This window comes from Cyphomyrmex costatus, unplaced genomic scaffold (assembly GCF_001594065.2).
Source record: "Cyphomyrmex costatus isolate MS0001 unplaced genomic scaffold, Ccosl1.0 scaffold297, whole genome shotgun sequence".
In the NCBI taxonomy this organism is placed as follows: domain Eukaryota; kingdom Metazoa; phylum Arthropoda; class Insecta; order Hymenoptera; family Formicidae; genus Cyphomyrmex; species Cyphomyrmex costatus.
The window spans coordinates 108,846-133,459 of NW_017277093.1; the positions used below are offsets into that span (position 1 = coordinate 108,846).

At 30.5% G+C, this 24,614-nt stretch overlaps 1 protein-coding gene across 1 annotated transcript; it reads left to right on the plus strand.

Moving 5' to 3' along the window:
• The first annotated feature begins 287 nt into the window (after window positions 1-287).
• LOC108775320 (putative ferric-chelate reductase 1 homolog) lies at window positions 288-22,985 on the plus strand. Its single transcript, XM_018541651.1, has 12 exons — window positions 288-529; window positions 9,106-9,425; window positions 9,979-10,070; window positions 12,522-12,681; window positions 17,404-17,601; window positions 18,279-18,374; window positions 19,259-19,415; window positions 19,929-20,155; window positions 20,915-21,155; window positions 21,475-21,587; window positions 21,959-22,072; window positions 22,589-22,985. Exons 1-12 carry the CDS (start codon window positions 520-522, stop codon window positions 22,727-22,729), a joined length of 1,869 nt encoding a protein of 622 aa, XP_018397153.1. The 5' UTR covers window positions 288-519; the 3' UTR covers window positions 22,730-22,985.
• Window positions 22,986-24,614: the final 1,629 nt, after the last annotated feature.

Consider the following 24,614-nt stretch of genomic DNA (forward strand, 5'->3'; position numbering starts at 1 on the left):
CCAATGTGCGAACTACCAGCAAATAACTACGGACCTGAGCTGGTCTCACGGCCGAGGGCCTTTCAACTCGGCCCGTATTTCTCGTACAGTCTCTCGCAAGGTGTGGTTCTCGACGTTGTCGACAGAAGTATGCCGCCAAGAGATCAACAAGTGCCTCGCGAGATCTACGTCCGGCGAACGATTAAGTCATCGCGTCTCTAGTTTTCGTCTAAATTCTCATCATCGTGCAGTTTAAAAATAGTGAGAGGTGCGTGTTTTTCGGAGCCTCTCTCTCCCGATCGCAAAGAATACAGGACGATCGGGATCCACTCGACCGGAAGGACGCGTTCGCAGTAGCGTCAAAGGATCGAGCGGAAAACGATCGATGGACGCCGTCTCGTCGTGGACGTGGACCAGGAATTAGTGCGCGTGTGTTATCGGGCCGCCGGTACCGGTACACGTGATCTCCTACGAATTTGTTTGGCGCGCGATACATCGTGGTAAAAGCCATCCGGTGAAGTATCTGCATCCGCGACAGAAATGAGGACCGGTGAGTGCTTGCGCAGCAGTCGCACACGCGAGTTTCAACTTCAGCAGGTGGTACCAATTTCGGTACCATGAGCAACACCATTACAACAAAAATTATTAAAATTACAAGATATTTTAGTATAAATAAATTAATGAAAGATAATAATAATTTAGTATAAATAAATTACTTTTTTATTCTTAATATATAACGTTAGGACCTGTGGAACTGCTACTTAATTTTTAAAAGTTGTTGCGAGCAAACAAACGGTAAAACGGCCTGTAATTTGAATGGATTAACAAAAATTTTGATATCATATACAATCTTGAGACATAGTGTATTCAATTAAATGTCTAAAATATGTACATTATTAGTACAATAGAATATGTTTTGTATGTTCGATTGAATACATGCAACCTCAATCTTTCATGCGGTCTTAAAATTTCTTTAACTTATTCAAATTCATTACCCCATCGTTACCCTATTATGAGTGCGAGTTTGGTTCTTCCTGGGTAAGTGACCGTTCGGAATCGAAGAAAAAGCAAGTATGTGACTCGGCTGTTTAATAAGTTATCTTCCCGAAGTACTATCTTTTCTAAAAGCATATTAGTTATGATAATGATCTGTTTCGTAGCGTATTTAAAAATTAATAAACAATTGGATTATATATTTTGTTTGATATAGTGAACCAGATAAGAGCTTTGAAATTATCTATTTTCTTACATTACTCTTGCTCGCCATTCTCTATTCTTCAAATTGAGTAGCAATGTATTATCGTCTAAATTAATAAAAACGATAAATAGATAATTTGTCTGTGAAAATTTTTTATTAATTTTTGTTTTATGGTTGATGCATTCGCGCTAAAAAAATCTTAAGATTAAATTAAAAATTTTTCTCTGCTTTTTGTATACATTGAAAGTAAAAAAAAAAGACGAAATAATTTCACCAAATTGGTGTCTAGACGATAAGAAAACGATATGGCTCAATAGTAATAAAATATTAAATATAGTAGGATTAATTTTATGTCATGAGTCTTTTAAATTTTTATGTTTTTATATCTAAATATAAAAGTTCCTTTAAAATATAATATAATTGTCTAGGACTAATCAATAATATAGCTGACTAATATCGAACTGACACAATACTTTTTTAGCTAGTATTTGTAATTATTAAAAATTATATTGATGTAAATCGATTGCATCAATAAAAATGATTCTATCTATTTTTATGCAAGAGTTTTTGTGCGACAACCTTTCGTTCACATTGCATATAAGATGCAACGTAAAGTAGAATTAGGATATTTGTGCTTAAAAATAAGCACGGATTTATTTTAAATTTTGCAAAATAACGTTGTGAGAAGAGCTTAAACTAGATATTTATAAAAAATTCATCTGCTTTTTGTCTATTTTAGAATTCTGAGAATAAACGTGACGATGATTCAAATATTTTCCGCAATGTGGGTCTCCACAGACTACTTTTCTAATTATAAAATTCTTGTATCACTATTTGTTCACTTTGTTCTTTGTTATTTATACAATTTTTTTAACGATATAATTTGCATTTTTTAAATTTTAGACACAATTTGAAAAAGTGGTTCTTCTTAAACAAATAAATAAGTTACTAGCTAAAATATGTTATTCCTAATATAATTTCTTTGTAATAAAAATGCATTTAAACTAGTCAATAAAAGTATGAGAGTGTTATTCATAGTTTTGAGAAAGACCTTTTGTTTTGTATATTTTATTGAAAATAAATTTAAAATAAATCCGTTATTTCTTTTTACATTAATGAACGTGGAAGAATTTAGCAGTCAGCTCTTCTTTAATCCAGGTCATTGTGTGTCGTTGAATTACGGTGGGAGCGCGATTCTTCGCAACGATAAGCAGAAGATGGAGTGAATCCGTTGGATCCTAGATCCTTTCGATCGCTCCAGGATTGATTTCTCCGACGTCGATTAACTTTAATCATGGGGCAATGGTCTCTTTATTTTCTTCTACAGAGACAGAATCCCGAAAGAGGTACAGAGAATTGAATTACGGTTAAAGTTAATCGACTTTGGAGAAATCATGTTATTCTTTTCGACGACGTTATATATAATAGATAGATATACTATTTCTTATTCTAGTGCAATACTAATTCATCCGATGATTCACTTTTGGGTTTTACCATCTACATTAGTTTACATGAATAAGTCATCTCCGCCATTAATCGACTTATTTCAGTCTTAACTGAATTTAGCGACACGAAGTGACATCAATAGTTCGCTTCAATTATATTATATATACTCTTATTATAATCCTAAATAACTCTAGACAGCTCATGCTGTGAACATGCAAGGAAACATTATTCCGCAACAAACCTTGCATTACTAATTTTCTGTATAATTTCCTGATAAAAAGGAGTGAACAACACGAATCTTTGTTTTATCATTGAAAGTAAAAACATTATTAATCTGTTTGGAAAACTAAACTTTTTAATTGTACAGATATTGTGAGATACTGTAAAAAATCAAAGAGACACAAGAATTTATGTCATGTCCATCTTTAGACACTGGTTGCTCTAATCTAACTGGTTGATTCAACCTGTGCGTGTAAGACAAAGCGAAACAATCGGAACAAGATCAATGAGCTGAAGAGAGAGTTGAACTCATTAAAGAGGAGGCCGCTCTAGGAATAATTGCGGCGACGGTAAATGGCGTCTCTCTAAATTCTTGTTCTGGTGGCTCCTGACTTATGTAATTGATAAAATAATTTGCGAATCGACGTACTGACGCGAGAGTAATGCTTGCTGTGGAAATTCTAGGACAACACAGGGCGACGTAACCATGGTGATGCGTTCACCAAACATGGAAGACGAGGGCACGATACTTTGTTTGCTTGATGACATTCGGAGCAGAAACTTGCAAGTTGCACGAATACAATTAAATGTATCTCATTCGAAGAAACATGTCATGAATACCTAGTTGCTTGACAACGCGATACACATCCAACTTAAAAGAACTCGGTACTGCATTAGGAATGTCACGTTTTATTACGGTGTGTAAATGCAAGCTTATTGTGCACAAAAGATTAATATCTTAAAATAAATAAAAAATTGCTAAATTTGAAATAATAAATAGAATAAAGTAAATAAATAACGTGCAAAGAGCTTAAATCTATAATGTGATGTATTCTTTTATAATATTTTAAAACATTCTATTAACGTTAATTGGATATTCTGTAATAACAAACGTAAACATTTTTTAAAAGCTTCTCGTACTATAAAATTATAACGCAATTAGATTAAAAGGCATTTGAATATCAGGGCGTGTCTGAACATGCTCTTAGTACATACAAGTTCATAATAATTAGTAATTGTCTCATTTAGTCTATTTTATGATTTTTAATAGTTTTATATTATGTTATTATTATAACCTTTTTACTATAATATTTTGAATTATGAGTTAATGCGTTAGTTGATTTTTTGTTTTCAAGAAGATAACATTATCCTAACATTGAATTGACAGATTAGTAATAGTTTACTAATTGTAATCTAACTAAACGCATGACTACGCGAAAGTGTATCGTCCAAAGATCATATTACATAATAGATAATAATATGCAGAGAAAGACGCTACAGAGAGAAGATTGCAGTCTGAATATATCGTTAAGATGTGAACAATTTTTTCATTGTAAATAAATGCGAACAAAAAATACAATAACATACTCATAGTTTTTATTGAAGTTACAAAACTGTAAAGTCGTAATACTGATAATTACGATATTTTTTGTTTAAATGCACAGTCATTGTAGCTATAGCTTCTACTTTGATAAATAAAATGGACTTTTTATCTTAAATTCAAGAACACACAAATATTACATAAACAACATTTATGATAAAACAACAAACAATGCATTATTTTTGTTTCAATCGACAACTTTTGAAAAAAATATTTATAATTATGTTTAAACATAATATTTTTTAATTTTTTTAAAATAAGAATTAAAAAAATGTTCTTTAATTCCTAAAGTTTAATCTCAATGTAATGTTATAATATAAGACTAATATATTAATGTTATATTAATAATAAGAAAAATTTTAGTTAGTAACATAATTAACAATATAAGAAACTTTTTTAAATAAATTGTCATTGAATCAACTTTTGGATTCGTATATACATCGCTTTGGGAATTTCCTGTACGTTCACAAAGGACCATGCAGGAAGAAAATACGGTAAATCTGTGTGCTTGTATGTAAGCTCTGCATACGTGTCAACAAGTTGTGCTGCCCGTATGAGTATCCATGTATGTGTTTGACGCCACTGATGAGTCACACACGTTGTAAACCGCAAAACGAAGCCTTGTGCTCGTTCTCTCCTGTACAATGGAATAATGATATATGATAATGCTAGACACGCACGTGATTATCGCGATCTTAATTCCTCTCCAAACTGTCTCATAGAAACAAGATCCTCCGATGAGATTTTTATTCTATATAGTGTCCCAAAATTCGCAACTTAAAATACTGTAGCAAGGTAGTTTATAAAGAATTAAGACTACTTGTAAATTTTTATTTTAAGATATAGCTTTTAAATGTAATAGTTTAAATATAACCGATTAAGACTACGTTTAATAGTTACTCAAGAGTATCATAATAGTAAATACTCTAAAGTGTGTGCGCGCTCATCAGAGGTCACTGTATTACACAAGCGCCTCATGGACATGTGCCTATCTAAAAAAGTCTGTAATAGGCCATATATAAATATTTAAACCTCTATTATTTTAAAAATTATTATTCATTATTACAAAAATTACTTAAAATAAACTGCATTTACGAATAACTTTCTTACTTAACTTTTTGAGAATTATCTTGTAATAATGTTTTAAATCGCAAATTTTATAAGACACCCTATATAGATATAATTTTTATATCACATATGTATATAACGATAGTATCGCATTTTTATGATTAAAAAAATCAATTGTCTCGATTTCTCGGTATATGTATAACTAGTGTATCTATAATGATTGAACGTGTCTTGTGACGATCGTAGCTATTTGCAAATTGCAGGCTTCGACTAAAAGAAATTAATTCATCCGTAGTATTGATTTTGGACAGAGCCAATTCACTTCCGTTCACTCACAATTGCTGTACTATCGAGATAATTGTATTTTTTGCAAACGCCTTTCCCAATTATCGATTATTGCGTTCACGTGTCGTTTATATGTGACGTGTATATGATATATAGATATAGAAATGAAAAATAAGTAACAGAAAGCCAATATTACGTACCTATAATTGATAGTTGTACATAAATATACCTGCAAGATGATCTTTTATTTATACCATAGAGACTAAAAAGGCATTAGAAACAATAATATTGATCAATAATACCTTATAAAGATATATACGTTAAATTCATAATCAAATTGCATTTAATTTGAGTTATTTTTAATTATTTCTATGTTACCATTTTTTTCCATTCAGTATATTGTTAATTTAATTAAAACAATATTGGAGTCAAATAATTTAATTCGAGAATTAAATATTTGACTCAAATTTTAGCTTATTATTTTTTCTTTACTAAATGAATATAAATGTTATTTACACTTTTAAACTAACCACAGAAATGGATTTACATTTTTATACATATGAGAGTTAAAAATAATAAAATGTTATATTTAACTCAAAGAATTGGGTTACCAATGCTCCTTTAATATCTAACAGGGTAAAATATCATTAATTTAGTATATTAATTTAATAATCTTTGTAAATGTTTGTGCAAATAGCGATGTACTAATAATAGTTACATAAAAAATTGAATATCATTTTAGCTATGTGTAATATTATCAATTATTATATAAACATTGCTTTATGTAATGTAAATATTTAAAAAGAATTATGCGTACGCGCGAAAGTTTATTGTGAAGACATGCTATGTAAGTTATGTGTTTAAAAATAGTTGTCTTTGTTATTATAATAGTTGTTGTGTTATATGACTAGTACGCTAATTAACTGCAATTCTCAAATCTTTGTTAAGAATCTTCGTCTTGAGAATCTTCGTCTGAGTTATTACGCATCGTTTTAAATCATCGTTGAAAAGTCCACGTCAAATTCCTTCATGAATGAACCAAGTTATACCCTCGACAATATGGCAATCATCCATAATTCCTTACAATGAATTTACACCAACATATATTGCGGGTGACCTAATTCTAATCGGTTAATTCGAAGTATGTGTGTGTGTGTTGCTTGCTGTGAAAGTGCAAAATAGTGTGGTTGACAGTTAACGCAAGTGATCGACCTTGCCTCGAATATGCACATTTTATAATTATAAGGATTCGCGGACGTCACGTAAAGAACACGCGTTTTATTGCTGACTAAGGTGCTGCTTAACTTCTTAGTAAGATACAATCTTGCAAAAATATATACAAAAATATTTGTGATACTAAGATGCGTTTTTCGTATTGATACAAAATATAATTATTGGTTAAAATACGATATTTTACAAATAGTATTTAAGTTGAATTGATTATAATTAAATAGATTATATTAAAAAATTTTAATATCTGCTTAATTTTTTAGCGCTAAATTTAATGCATTGTTATGTACCTATATTCTATGTTTTTCTTTGTTTGTTTGTTTTTTAAACAAACTTATGTATCCAATTTGTACAATTGAAGCTCTGTCCCACTGGAAAGTATAATTTAACGTAGTAATAAGACGTTTACAAGTTTAACGAATATGTAATGCAAACCAATGATTTAATGCGACGTTGCTTCGACTTCGATACATAGGGAAATATTTCTGCAGTAGGCATTGCCGTGGCTGCGTGGCATTCAATGGCGAGGGTCAGTCAATGTTACATAACGGCAGGCATGGGGAATATTTTAGTAGTAGCGGGGCGTTCAGGAATGCGCGAACTAAGAAACTCGTAAGGAGCTAAACTCCCAAAGGGTGAAAGTCAGTTCTTTCAGGCGTGGGCCGTGCACAAGTGAACGCGCTTGTTTCTTCGAGTCATTCACTTCTCCTGCCTCACTTGGTCGTTCATTAGTATCTCAATAACGTATCTTATTATCTCTAAGTATCACTTATTATCTCGATCTATCCTATCACGTGATTGGGCAATCAACAATTAACTTGTATTCTTAATGTATCATAAAAAAATGACAGTTTATCGCCAATAATTCTTTCAATTTTTTCAGTAATTTAATCAATTGTTACCCTGCTACATATCAAAAGTACTCGAGATAGATAGCTTTTTTAAAACCTCACAGACATACAATAAACGTACATGTCATCTTCTGTCTGCAATAAGACAATAGAAAAAGAATTAAATATTTTTAAAAAATTATGTAATAATTCATCACTGATAATTTATATTGAGTTAGATATACTGTTGAAATCACTGCATAGGCATGTGAATAGCTACGCAAAGAAAATGTTAAAGAATACATATCCATAGCTTGGAACACTGGACTTGCAGCTCGCGATTTGATTATTTGAATAATTTATATATTCATACATAAATGAAACTAGATGAATCACTATCTTTACAATTTCTATATGATCGTTCAGCAATTACTAATGCAAATGCGGTTGTTGAAATTGAAATTTACACATGAGATTACGTACAAGCAAAGGAATAAGACGTGTATTGCGGACAAGCGACAACGAATAGCTGCCAGATGCACATTTCTGTTTACGTCATATCGAATAAATTCAACATTGACATGAACAGAGAACATTAAACTGATTAAATACACAACGCGTATTGTCTGCATTCGTGTTTTAACATGTGTGTGGTTTCATTTAGATATTTCCCGATTGTCTCGTTACTTGTAGTGAAGGAATAATCATGATGTCATAATATTCGCTTTTTCACGTTTGTTACGACTATGAAAATTAATTATAAATGTGATGTTGATAACAGTTTAAATCTAACAACGTAAAAACATTTGCGTACAAATATTATTTGTATTATATATAAGACTTTTACAAAATGTGGTTTGAATCAACAAAAAATTTCAATTAAATAAGGATAAAAAACCACGCACAAGTTCTAGTTTGTGATAACTTATTAAAGTCATTAATTTATTGTCAAAAAACATAAATCTATAAACGTTTCGATCAACACAAAGTGACCATCTTCAGTATAAAATTAAACTACTATAACATGAAATCAAACGCCACATTAATAATAATTCGCTTACATCAACTCGTCTCGCTACAATATAAATTTCTTCTTAGCAACATTATCCAACGGTAACCTTCTCTCATGTCTTCACGTACAATTTCTTTCATATTAGTACAAATTCTTTTGACGAAACATCGTTAGCAGACTATGTTCCGTTTAAAGCAATCGTCAAATCTTAAGTGAAGCGTCAGAAAAATTCGAACATTACAACAGTAAAGTCAGATATGTAGTCAAATTATTTGTATTAACGTGAGATGTTTAAAAAATCTAATCTCTTAGTCTTGATGCCGAATTTTTTGATCCACTTAAGATTACACACACACACACAATTTTTCTTTCAACAAAAATATTATTTATGCACAAAAAATACTATATGTTAGTTATGGTTATATTTTATTGCTCTTTTTTTTACATTTTGTTACAGAAATGCCTAAGCCGTTGCTGTTTCTGGTTATCGGCTTGCTCGTAAAGGTGCTGGGATTACCCAATGGGGCACCACCGCGAACATGCATCGATCTGACACCACGTCATGAAAATACCTCCCCGCAATCGTCGTATCCACCTTATCAGGTACTACCCGCAGCAGGACAAGGTAGAGTCCGCCTGATCCTTGGAAGTCCAGAAGGTCTCTCATACCAGGGTTTCATGATTTTCGCTAGGGACATCGATACCGGTGAATACGTGGGAGAATTCATAAACTTGCCCGAAATCGCAAAAATCGTGGAATGCACACAAGGCGTAAAGGTACGTTTGCACTATCTCATGTTCATTTCTCTTTTCTAAGCTAAATGTTTCATCATACTAAAGTAAAAGATTTTAATATTTTTATAAATATATTGAAACAATGTTTGTATATATGAACATCGAGTAATCGAAAAGTCAAATATTAAAATATTTTAATTTGTATTTTAGAATTAATTCTTTTTTTCGAGGTTTGGATGAATATTTTTGAAAATGAATTATTGCATTGCATTTTTAAAGTTTGGATTTATAAATACTACAACTTTGTAACGATTGTTTTTTTCAAATGTACTATATAAATCTGCCAAAAATTGAGCATTGAAACATTATAGAGGTCTATTTTTCTGCGAGGAAATATGTATTCCATGATATCAATTCTACTACTTTGCTATTCTTGGTAATATGATGCATCGAAGTGCTCTATTTTTATGTAACAAACATCGTTTTCATCTTCAATGATTTCTCCAAGGTTCAATCACTTATCAAAACTCTTCCATAAATACAAATGACATGTATTTTGTTATTAAAAAAATTTTTGCTGTTTTTTTATGTTTAGAATGGCGTGACTCATACGAACAAAAACCAGAAGCATAATCTTGAATTCGATTGGGAGGCTCCAGTTGATTATGAAGGCACCATTATCTTCAAGTAAGTATTGTTATGTAATAATAATGATACTTTAAAGACAATTACACAACTTAACTATGGATTTCATTGAATTAAGTGAATTTGAAATGAGTTATACCGTACAGAAGAATTCCTGTTTCTTGATATGATCTATATAAAAACAAATTCATTAATAATTTTATTTGAAAAATTAATACTTAATATTTAGGACTGCGTTTATAAAATTTGCGACCAGGAGGTTGTAATCTTCGAACACCTTTCAATGGCCCCCCTTCTTCTCCACCTCAATAAATAAAACTTTCTTTTCACGCTTCTGATTAGATTCATAACCGATCATATATTGTCAATGACAAATATCATGTTAATCGTGTCATTAATCATATCTTGTTGAGACTTAAGAGGCGGCGATATCACATTCTAAGTACATAGACTGTTAACAATAGTTGCTATCTATAGCTATTGTTTCAACGATACATTATATAAAATTGCACTATAAACATCATTATCAAATTACTGTTTAATTTCTTTGTTCTTTTTGGAGTTATGACGCCCTTAGCGTTTTGGCTCTAGGGCTTTAACCACAAAAGCCGCATAAATCGCGTTATTGAATATTATTCAAAATTTGTATACTGTATATTTGTTGTTCAACTCATGTTCCGTAAAAACAGTAATTATTTTATTGTATCTATAATTAGTAGCCCACAAATTTGAAACTATATATACAATAATGTAATAATAAATTTTATAAAATAAAATTTTGATAAAAATTATATATATTATTATATACATTATATATAATTGTATATATTATAAACTATAATATATATAAACATATTATATAAATAATTATAAAGTAAAATTTATATCGCAATTCTAAATCATAAACAATATAAAAAGGCGAAATTTTTTTAGAAATTTATTACAGTTTTACTTCGCATTCCGTCACACGTGATTGATAAAAATAAATAAAATAGTAAATTATTTGTCAGAGAGATATTCAAATATTTGTTACCACGTCAAGAATCGCATTAAAATTGTAGTTTGTTATTTCCGAGCTTGCAAAATCGCGAAAATACTGGATATCTATGCATAAACTTTAGGTGGAATAAGAAATATCAACGTCTAAAAACGGCTTAATTGTTGAGTCATGATTCTAGCGTCTGATCTCTACCGATGTGTGCACGTAACACACACACACACACACACACACATATAGGTCCATACGTACATACGTAGAGGTGCAGCGTATCACACTTATGAATCACAATTAGGTATTACCGTACGTGCGGATGCGGCTCGTGCTTGGAATTCAACGCGCTCGTGCGGGCATAACGGTGCGAGAAACGCGCGCGAAACATTCCTTATGAACTTTTCCTCGTAATAATCGATGCGAAGTTACTAATGCATGTTTAATAGAACGCGCAGCTGTGATCCCTTGTTAAAACTTCGTAACTTATTTCGCGAGTTTTTATTTGATCTTTACGGTACCGTTTGGGGATACCTTGCTGCTTTTGTATTCCGATATTTATATTTCGCCACAACGAGTATTAACAAAAAAGAGGATTTACGTGAAAATATTTCTAATATGTTTAACGTCATGATTTGCATTTCGATGTGATCTAATAATCCTACATAAATAGGGAGATACTCACGCTATTAATAAATGTCAAGAGTTTTGTGATCTTATTGTGTAATGTTAACAACTTCTACATGTATTATATTATATATAAAAGAAACAAGATTTAAAAAACTAACACAAGTTTATTTTAAATCACGTATTTCTAATTTTGAAATTTTAAAATTAATAATTGTTAAGTTTGTTTCTATGTCTTGTAATTTCCGGACATCTAATTTAATTTTTATGAAAAACAATCCAAAATTTAAAAAAATTATAATCTCTTTCTAAGATGTAAAAAATTTTTATTAAGATTTTTTTATTAATCTAGGTATTTGCTTATCTGTATACAAAGAAAAAGTTAGTGCTGTTTTGCAAAACGCAAAAATGTAGCAACACTTTTTTTCTTAAAGATTTTCCCCTAAATATGTATACGATTATCTCCGAAAGAGCTATTTAAAAGCAATACTATAAAGCAAAATTACATATAAAGATTACAGTTAGCTTACGATCTGTCTTACAAACAAGTTTTTCTATTTTTAAATCATATTGTGAAAAAAATAAAAAGATATAAATAAAATTAATTCAGGAATTTATTAACTCTGATTAATGCTATATAGAATTCATAAAATAAAGGAGATGTCTTTTATGCAGAACCTATAGTATATGTGACTTTCCTTTATATAGGAATATAAAATAAATTTTTTTTTGATGTGTCATAATATCCAATTTGTCACAACATCATTAAAACGTTACTATAATATTGGTTTTTTTAATGCTTTAAAACAATTTTCTACAAGTTTTTTTTAATCTTGTTTTTTTACTGCACTCTTTGATTGAGCCTGTTTCTTCTGTAGCTCCACCTTCGCTCAGGATTACTACACGTACTGGATTGGCGTGGAATCGCCCAAAGTCACCGTTGACAAGCGGTCTATCACGGTATCGACCTTATCTACACCCATCACTACCTTCAGAACCACCACGCCGCCCTACTACAGCCCTCCTGTCAGTTATGAGGTGAGTATTATATTTCCTGTCGTGCGCGCCGTCACCATTATAAGGTAAATGCGCGTGGTGGTATTACAGCGTGTTAAACGATGTAAGCGGCCTGTAAGTCCCGATAGGTGTGGCTTTGCGAATATTGCTCGTGGGATGCATGCCAGCCGACCCAGAGTACAGAGGATTCTCGTTAATTGCATTCGAAGAACTTACTCAACTTGTGCTCGTTATACATATACAGAATATTCCAAAATCTATCAAGAACGTTACTTTCACTATTCTTTTTTCAATATTCTTGATATCGCTTATTCCTCCATGAAAATATCGATGCATCTATGATTTTTAAATTGTTTGAAAATGAAGAGCTTCTAACAAATTATAGGTACACGTCTTAGAGAGAAAATAAATAGATCGTAATTTTCAGTTAATATCAAATAATTTTTAATTTTATTTAAAGTTTAATGTAAATATATAAAAGTAATTAAGATCGGGACGTATTTTTTCTATAATAAAATATTTTATAATAAAATTTATTGAAACGTTTATTAAATTTAAATTTGATTTGCTTATTTCGAGACACTCTGTATATAATATCTTGAAAAATATTCAAACAAATGCTAAATAGATTGGATTGGATAAGATTGGATCTTTTAATAAACATAATTTTATTATCATTTTTATATTATTAATGACATGTTATATAAGAATTGCTTGTTAATGTTACATAAAAAGAAATCTATTAAAATTTTCCTGGAAAATAATCACTCTCCAATTGTTTTCAATGAATTGTTTTATTGTATTATGTTCACACGGATTAAAACGGGCGTTGGGTGAAAATACATTTCAATTTCGTTCGCATGAATGGATTGTAATGATACTCTAATTATTAAAATTATTAGCTTCAAGTGCATTATTTGCAAGATAAATAATTAAATCCATCGTGTTAATGACTAAGAAATAAAATAATGCACTCATAAATCTACATTTTACAATTTCGTGACATTCAGACTCAATTAAAATATATGCTTATATACTCATATCTATGTTCGATGAACATCACTTACAATGGGTATTTAATTAACGTATAACGAGCTGTGTAAAATATAAATTCGATTAAAAATCAAGAATAAAAAGATTATACTTTAACTGATTATGTGTCGGTCTCTTTTTATTTGCATCATTTATATGAACAAAAATTTTAAACGTTTTGATTATAATACGATAGAAAGAATTTTTTCCCGTTAATCTCTGTTTTTCGTATTATATGGATATCTAATATACGTTGATTACGTAGAAAGTAAAAAATTTGAGAGGCAAATATGGCAGCACGAATGTATGAATTATGCATCTCTACGTACGTATACATGCACGGTTCTTAGCTGTATACAATAAAGATATAACACGCGACCGTAACCAACATTCTGGAATTTATGCTTTATATACTTTCACCATTCACTTCCGCGGCCATTCGCGATTTCGTGTCATGGATTTTTCATGGCTCCCTATTTGTTTCCCACGGATTTGATCTTTATCACACGTTCGAGGATCGCCAAGTGGAACAGTCGAGGAATTATTGGATGTCATTGATAAAATATCGAGAGAAAGAAGAAGGAGAAGGAGAGAAAGAATGCTATGTTGCGACGGGCATCTTGAGCAACATGCTTAGTGCATTATATTTTCTAAACATTTCTCTAATGAAGAAGTTCTACGAGCTATACATCGCTTGTAGTCGATAATCGATAGATAATCAATAGATTCGCTGCAATTTCATTTTTTCGTTATACTTTGTTTCTCAATTTTGAAAATTATACTTTTCGTTTTATCCAAAATAAAATATTAAATATAAGAATACTTAAATATATGAAAAATATGAATACCTTTATAAGAATCAGCAAATTTAAATATTTATTCTAAGTGTTTGCATAAAAACATGCTTGGTAATATTGAGAGAAGATGAATAAAATATTGCAGTACTCTTGTAGAAGGTGCGACCTGACAGGGTTAATCCTTAATGTATGAAATAAGAATTTATAAAAAACGTGAGAGAGAAATCTGAGAGAAAACTGGGAGAAATCTTATACTAGAGTTCACGCAATATTTCTAAAAAAACATAGATATAAAACTTGAAATTAAATTACAATTATTATACCTAATATTAACCTTTCTTTCATATACAGCTTACATTTTTTAAATTCATTTATACTTATTAATTGGGAAATCCTGGACATAATACTTGTAATTCTCGTATTCTTATATTACATAAACTTTCCGTATTATGTGGGTATCATAGTAGTAGAATCCATTTGCAATTTGTAGATCTTTGAAAATGAGATAAGGACAATTGCTTGTTCAACATCTTCTATAAACTGTTAGGCTTCTCGACACAAAACTTTGCGATTCGGATTGTTGTCTCAAAAAACCTTTCCAACGAAAATGAATTGAAAATACTTTTCCATTGAAAAAAGTTGCTTTTTGACTGAAACAATATGTACGACGAGTTCATTGAATAATTACACCCCGCCGTGCGGACGAGCGGCCTTTCCTTGAAAACGGTGCTCGATCGTTCGCGATAAAAAAGCGTAAAAGTACACCAAAGAGCGGTAATGGCGTACGAGGCCGTCGGAGCGTGAACGCACGATTTCGCGGAGCGTATCTAAGTTGAAGGCTGGTCGTCAAACTTCTCTTTCTCCCACCGCAGATTTCCTTTTCGTTCGACTCTGAACTACGCTCCCGCGAATTGTTGCGCACGATTTGCTCCACAAGGTCTCCTTTATTAGGATTTCTCGCTGACTCATACATACTTCAACTGTATTATTAAAGACAATTGCATTAAATATTTACTCGAATAATATTTGTTAGATTAAAAGATTATTAAATGCTTTTTTTTAGATAAAATCAGGTATTTATCATTCGAGATGTCACAATTTTGTAGAAAGTAATATTTATCATATTTAATTAAAATATCTCTCAAATATTTAATGTCTTGGAATGTTGGAATCAGAGATACTAAAGTCTTTTATTTTATATTAATATTAATATGTAATACATATATACATTGGAAATTTTTATTTTACTTTTTTTAATTGAATAAAAAATAACATACTTTCTCAAGGATAAAAATTAAATCACATAGGTACCGTACATTATTTATGTCGCGCCTGAAGAAGCATTCCTATACATTTATTTGTTGATTGTAATAAATATCACCATGTTTCTCAGTGATCGAATTGATAAAAGATGCTCTTCGCAGAACATCGGGAGGTCCAGCTTCGTTCAGAAACCCTGAAGTGATATTTTTCCCAACAAATTCTTTAGAGTGTTTCAAGATATTTATTGTTAAATTACTTGTTAATATAATTCGTGATATTACGTATTCCAATTTCGATTTAAAAGCTATTTTGAGACAAAATAATCGGCGCATTTTATGCACAAACTGGAAATTGTAGAATTCATATAAAAATATTATTAGATTTTAGGACGAGTTTCTTCGCTTATTTGTGTTATTGTATATATTAATTATTTTATTTATTGTTGTATAATTATTTAATTGCTATTTAGCAATATTCTGTCAAAAAATTTGTCGCAGAATGTTATATTCAAATTACTTTTTATGTGTATTTTTATTTATTATAGTATCTATAAATTTACTTTCATTAAATTATATTAAATCTTTTAATTATACTTTTATATTTATGTTAGAGATATTTCAGCTCGATATTTTTGTGCTTGATAATCATTGCATTATTGAATATATATGTGTCTTTTCGATCTTACGACAAATAATCCCACGCGCAAACATTACAAGTTTAATATTCACATAGTGCCGTAATCGTGAACATCCTTACGTCATAGCCTCATAGGCAAGTGCTAATGCAGCAATATTTTTATTTCAGTATCGTCATATCTCGTTCATATACTTGATAGTATAATACAAGACTCAATATTTACCTCTTATCAAAAGTTACATAAACTTTACATTATTTATAATTACTGGAGTAATATTACTTTTTATTTCTTAAAACGCAACAGATTTTATCAAATATTTTTTATTATATGTATGTAAATTAAGAACTTTTTACATTTAACATAAAATTTATTCTTTTTAAAATTTTTAATTATTTACATAAATGAAGAAAATGAAACTTTCGTTATTTTCTTCTATTTTAATTGTGAGTTGTATTTTTCTTGTATATTTTCCAAAATTCTCTGTAATTTAATATAACCTATATTTTTTCCTCTAAATCTCTGTTGTTGTTTTTTGTTGTGTATCCAACAAAATACTGTACATATTTTAAGATATAGTTTAAATAACCTTTTCGTTTAATTATTTAAAATTCTACAATTTTTAACATAATATCTATATTTTTTTCTTTAGATGTTGTTGTTTATCTTATGTATCTGACAGAGACTATTTAAAGATAAACTTTAAATAACTTGTACGGCTTGTTTAATGATGAGGGAGAATGTCTTCTCCCCGATATATCGAAGTTAAACGCTTCCAAGACAATATACGTAAGCGACTCCCGGGCGTCTCTCGATAATCGACAAGTATCCGAAACTCCTTCACTTGTGCTCTGCTCATTTTCATCCGTCGTTCCGTCATACAATTTCGAATCAAACGACGGAAGAACGTTGCGCAATCTCCGCAAACGCGTCGTTCCGCGCGAGATACTATCTCGCGGATGGTATTCCTGCCTGTAAATTCCTCGCGTCATCCCCAGGTGTGTGTTCTCGTTGCAGCCGACGTACGAGGATCCATTCTACACGGGCTGCCACACCACGAAGAACTGCTTCGGCGCGCCCGCGGGCTGCATAAAAACCAAGAATTGCGTCGCCGTGGTAGCCGTGATCGTGCAGGGCGACGAATATCATTTCGAGATGCAGGCGCGAAAGGGTGCCAAATTCGTCGCTGTCGGCCTGTCGGATGATAAGAATATGGTAATTGCAAGACGTTGCGCTCGCAAGCATTTTGCGCAGCTTCTTCTCAAACTCTCGCGATTTAAGCGGAGACTTGCATAATCTCTGCGAAAGTATTTTATATTAAATGTGTGAAGTTACTTCTCGCTGCCGTTTTCTACCGGGCTTCTCAGGATTTCTATTATCTTGCTGCAATATTTGTCTGTGCTTCTTTTCGCAGCACCTTTCTTCAATGTAATTACTTTTTGAAAAAAGTTTTGTAGATTTGGAGAACTATTACACATCTTTTCCATAATGAATATAAATATCTTAATTACTTAAATAATTTTAACGTACTAATTATATTTTAATTTTTTATAAATTAAATTTTTATATCTGTATAGTTATTACTTATATAGTATACTTAAATAATTTTAACGTATTAATTACATTTTAATTCTTTATAAATTAAATTTTCATATTTGTACAGTTATTACTTATTTAAATTTTTTATAAATTCTCATATTTGTATAGTTATTACTCAGATATTGGATTTCTTTGTCACGCTTACTGGTTTGTTTAACGTCCTCGGACGTAATGTAAATTTACTCGGCAATTAACGTCATCAAAATTAATGTGACATACTTGTAATTAATTACATGAGCAATTTATGAGACAACAATTAAGTGATAATAAATAATAAGCAAAATTGTACGCAGGGCGACGACAGCGTAGTTGAGTGCACGAACGAGAATGGTGAAATTGCGTTACACACGTCTTGGAATTCCGGAAAGCACAATACGCGCTATAGAATGGTGAGTATCGTTTACTATGCCGCACCGCCCTCCGACTGGATGCACTGTTGTGTTAATTAATTCGCCCTGTGCTTTGTCGCACGCGAGCAACGAGTCTGGCCCATTAAATCCCAATTATTGTACTAGCCGTAGCTAGACGATGTCGCTCCCACTACGATAATGCTGTAAATCTTTAAGCCCTACAAATAATTACGAAGCTCATATAAGGGGCATTTCCTCCCGTCACTCTATAAATTTATTCATTAACAGTTTGACCTTAAATCTTGCTACATATTATTATGCATTGGAAATAGCATATCATATCTAATTTTAATAAAATTTAACAAAATTCGAATTTCAAGTTTTGAATCATGAAACTTAAAAATGTATTGAATATAAACGCTTGAAATTTATATGTTATTAATTCAATTTCTTACGAAATCAAAATTGCGCGCGCGTTGCGATTATAAATTGATTAAAATATATCTCTAGAAAGTATAGCGATTTATTTTAAAATCATTTTATGTGTGTGCATTGCGAATTATTCCGACTTTGTTCTGACCCAGAAAAAGTTCCTTTAATTTAAAGAAACGTTTCATTGCTATACGGTTAAAGAAGAAATTTCTTTGATTCGAACATTATTTTTTTAAATCAATTTAAAAAATTATTTGATTTCAATAAATAAAATAAATAAAATAAAAAAATTTATTTGATTATATATAAAAAAAAAAGATGTTTAAATTCAAAGACATGATGTTTAAATAAAAAAAAAAAACGTTTAAATCAAAGAAATTTTTTCTTTAATTATATAACAAAAAGAAACGTTTCTTTGAATCGAAGAAAACCTTTCTCTGGGTGCTCCAAATTCGTGTTTAATTAATGTTTTTTGTTTTATTCGTCCACAGTCGGAAGGCGCGGTTGAGTTGGAGAGTTCTGCGATCAAAAATGACATGATATATTGCAAGTTTCGACGAGAGAAGATTACCAGCATTCAAGGACATCCATATGACCTTGTCAACACTCCGTACCATCTCCTCGTGGCCGCCGGCACAGATCTGAGACGTACGTATAAGCTGAATATAGAATGTACAATTTCATAAAATCTATCAGGAAATTTTATAAATGATAGGAAGTTGTAATTGTTGCTAATTATCAAATCAGAGACAGGTTTTGCGACTTAATGACCGCGGTAATATTAGATTTATAAAGTAACGATTTACTGTCGCACTTCTTTAAATAAAGAAAGAAAAGAAACCTTGGTGGACTTCGGAAAGTTCACTTCACGTGTATTTTCGCCAAGAGCAAAGTGTGCAAGAACTTTACGACTTTCTCGACGCAGACAGGTTGCGATAACTGCAAATTTGATGGCTTCCTTATGTTTTTGCTCAAACGAACAGGAATATGAATGAAATGCGATTCGGGTCGACTTTTGGAATTTTTACTGGTGCGATGATTATTAGATTGATTAAAAAGTAACATTATACAAGAAGCCTGTAAGATACAGGAAGTTTATCTCTACTGCAAATGATTTACATCATATATGGATATTGCACTGCTCCCTTGCTTCTTTTTTAGCAAATGGCGTTGACTTTCACGATCTTATCTATCTTGGGACCAGCACCTCAAAGAGATTATCTGACGTCGGGGAATGGACTGCAGCCTCTGACCTACTGATTCGTCTTCATGGTGCACTTATGTTAGCATCGTGGATTGGCACGGCCTCCATCGGTATGCTACTCGCGCGATATTATAGACAGACCTGGGTTAACTCCCAGTTATGTGGAAAGGATCAATGGTTCGTTGTAAGTATGGAATTTTTAAGCTGGCATATAGATATTCCATTTAATATTGTTCTCATATCCTTTTTCAAAATTATGTTTTTCTATATATTCTCATATTACAATTACAGAACATAAAATAAAAATGCTTGTTATTATAATAAATTCAGCTAACCTTTTTTGCTATGATAAATTTTCATGCATTAATTTTGCGATAATTTCGTAAACAAAAAATTATTTCTGTATAAATAAATTTATATAAATTTTTTAATTTATAAGTAAAAAATTATTATTTAAATATTGTATTTGGCACGCGATTAAATAACTGCTTTTAACAACTAGTAATTAAAAATCTCATCAGTTAAATCAATTTATTTCCATTGAAGAGTAAAGAGCTACTTTTATTTCAAGCAAATTAAATCTCAAATACAATTTTTATTAAAATATATAATAATTCATTAAACATTATATACTATCATTATCCGTACATTTTAAATATTAATTTCTGTATATAATATATTTTATTTAGTGGAGAATTTTACATTAATATTAAATCATGCAAAAATTGAACGATATTCTCTTCTTATTTTTTTTTTTAGTATTACATTTCATTCTGATATCATTAACTTTACATTACTCGAATATCTAGCATTGCTAACAAAATACTATTCTTCGATGCTCGAAGCGTATGTCATTAAAGTTCAAATCACGCCAAAGAAAAGTGTCCCATGCCTTTTTCGGGCGTATTTCTTTGTAATAAAGGTCTATCAATTTTTTCCTAAGTGGCACAGATTCTTTATGGTGTTCACGTGGTCGATGACGATCGCAGCCTTCGTAATAATATTCGTGGAATTGGGTACGTGGAGTTCTGAGACGATACATGCTTCGGTCGGCCTGGCAACCACAATTCTATGCTTTATCCAGCCTTTCATGGCAGCTATGAGACCGCATCCTGGTGCACCACGAAGAGTTCTTTTCAATTGGGCTCACTGGTTCGTCGGCAACGTGGCAAAAATATGTGCTTGTAAGTTTATAAATACAATATAATAAATATAAACTTTTATTTTTTGACATTATACTTTTCTTTTATAATTTACTATTATTTGGAGAATTTTCTTTATAGTTTTATGGTTTCTATTCTTCCAGTTCCGTTTTTTATAATAAAAAATTATTGCAGTTATAGATAATAAATAGATAGAAACTTTTGTCTACTTTAATTTCCTATTATTTGATATAATCATAAAAGATAATAAATGATAATTTAATATTAAATATAATTTTTTTTAAATATGCATGGAATGAATTAATATTTAATGTTAATTTTTCATAAAATTGTTTTTTAGTAATCACGCTTTTCTTCGCGGTACGACTGAACAAGGCTAAACTTCCAGATTGGGTTGATTGGATCCTTACAGCATTCGTAATCTTTCATGTTTTAACTCACCTCGTTCTTACAGTAAGGATTCTTTATTTACTAAGTTTATGCAAAAAAATTCCGAACATTTCGAGAAAAAATCGCAGAAGAATTTAATTGATTAATGTGCAAATGTGCACGAACTACAATTTTGACACTAGATATGAATCAATTAATTAAAATTTTTTTATTTAAATTAAAAAAAAATTTTTTTTTAATTATTCATTATTGTATTTTCATAAAGAGAAAATGAAAGATATAAAAATAATATAAAATTGAATTTTACGTAATTGGGGTAGACTAAGTATGTAATGAGATATTTGACGGAATTTGTGTCAATGTCGAATAATAATCATCTTACTCGAGATTTAATTCGGATTGTGGTATTTGTGACACATTTGCTTCTATTGCAGTTCCTTGGATGTGCCTCTGACAGACAAGCTAGTCAGAGAGTGAATTCATTCCCAATGAAAGACATGCATTCTCGTGGATCAATGGTGCATCCAGATGCGAGACGAGACGCTCCCGTAAGATTTTCTAAAATAAGAGTGACGTGATCAAGTCGTCTTCTAGCGCGTGTCGATCCGTCGTGAGACGTTAATAAAATTGCCAATGAGACTTACGAGTAGATAGACGAAAGAAATAATATTGTTAACGAATTGCATTTTTTGATATATTCTTCGTAAACATTATAATGAAATTCTATAATGAAATTCGCATTCTGTAATAAGAAGCACATAATGGAACCACGCGTTAAAAGACGGTCGATATTTTATAATTGTGTAAATGAGAAAATTACATACACACACACACACACACACACACATATCTTTATAAATAAACTTTGATTAATTTGATTGATACAAAATTAGTAAGAAAATTTGAAGAACATGTTGTGTAAATTAATTAATTATCTAAATTAATCAATAATTCACGTTATTACATCGATGTTGCGGAATGGTGTATCGTGTCAAAAAATAATCCATTACACAAACAAATATCAGGATGCAAACAAAGTCTCATTTTGAATATTTTCCCGACAGCACACCGGTATGCGGAAATTCATTTTCGGTGTGTACTTTGTGGTTATCGTCGTGTTCGCCGCAGTCCTCATAGTGATCACCGTGTTGGCACCCATCGAGGAAACGTGGGCTACCTTCACCAACACTATCTCGAATTACTAAGGCCGCTAATCAACGCTATGGAAATATTCGTCACCACCGCGATACTCCTGCGGAAGATTCCGACCAGATGGGGAACGTCGCAGCCGTCGCAGTGACGATATATTCCCGGTGCGACTTTCTGTATGCAAATTAACGCGAGGAACGTATAAATCCTATTCGTGTAAAGATGCAAATCGCGCCACGACATGTGCACGAAGAAGAAGAATATATATATCGTTAAAGGTTATTTTTATATCCTTTTCTAGATTTATCTCTGGCAGAATCATCAGTCTTCATTGATTGTGCATCAATATATCATAATTGAAATACGTTTCTGTAAATATAACATTTTTAATTCACTTAACAGTCGTTAAGCTTAATACTTACATTACTCATTGCTTCATTATTTTTAAATAAACAAATATTTTTCGATTACACAGAATGTTTAATTTCCATTATATCTATCTATAATATTCTAATAATTTTGACTGTAAGATTTTTGCAGAAAACTGCCATTATATTCAAATTATATAACCTTTTTTTTTTTAGATTAAAGCAGAAATTATATTCTTTAGGATCTTTTTGTATAAAAATTATTTTTTGACATCAAAGCCTAATATCTTTGTATGAACGCTAATCTATATTGTATATCATATCGCCTTTAATAATAAGCATAATTGATAGTACTAAACGTATTAAATACGTAATTGACAGCATATTCTTAAGATGGACAGATTAAGACCTGTTAAATGTTTGTATAATACAATAATTATTACGATATTAACATTTATAATTTCTCGATACGAAAAATATATTTAAGTTACTTGCAATGTTTTGTAATAATTTTTGTATTTATATACGACTTATGTGCGTACAATAATGTAATCTTCATTAATTTGCGATTATACGACGGTAACATAATAAACATAAAGATATAAATTTACCATCAAAAGCATTATAAACTCATGTGTTCATCATTTTAAGCAAATAGATATATGTAAAGCAAGTATATATGTATATATATATTGATGTAACAATATATATATATATATACATATATATTAAAAAAGAATAAAATTATTTTTAAAAGATCAGAAGATAATATTATGTATTATATGTTTATATTACAGTTAAATTAATATTAATCATTAAAGAATAAAAATGATAATCGATTTCATTGATCTTTACGTAAATATTGTTAAAATCTTGCAGGTCAATCTATTTTATTTTTTAAATAGCGCTAATTTTTGAAAAATCACATTTATGTCATCTTAACTTGAATGTAAAATTTAATCTTCATTATTTATTTTTAACTAAAAAAATTGAAAAAGATCGATGAAAACGCATGAATTTTTTCTGTAAACATTTAGATTAACGATTGCAGCTACATCACAAAGTTCGACGATTTTTTATGCGAATTGTGCTGTTTTATTTTCTTACATAATTTACTTATTTATAATGTAATTTACAGTATTAGTTTTTTCAAGTACTTTGCAAACTTTTATACTTATTTCATCGCATCACGATAGATTGCGATCGACATTGCCAATAGTACATTGTTAGCTTTATTGATTGTTAATAAATACATATATACATACGTATATATAGACTTTGGATCAATGGCCATAAGATGGATTACGGTCGTGTTTATCATGTTTCCGGAAGTAAATTGATAACCTAGCAGTATACAGAGTGTTCATGAAAAGCGCGTAACATAATGGAGTTGCAACGTATGCAAAATTTGCTTGGTATTTTATAATTGCTAAAAAAATTTGCGTTTTAGTAGCTTATTAGTATGGCTTACTAATACAGCTAATAAATACTACTAATAAAATAATTTATAGATATACTATGTTAATTTTTTAAATATACATACATAGTGTTTTGTATTTCGTAAATATGTAGT

Coding starts and splice junctions, on each gene's coding strand:
- LOC108775320 (XM_018541651.1), top strand. Junction 10,071..12,521: donor GAAGGCACCATTATCTTCAA/GTAAGTATTGTT, acceptor TTTCTTCTGTAG/CTCCACCTTCGCTCAGGATT. Junction 21,156..21,474: donor CGTGGCAAAAATATGTGCTT/GTAAGTTTATAA, acceptor ATTGTTTTTTAG/TAATCACGCTTTTCTTCGCG.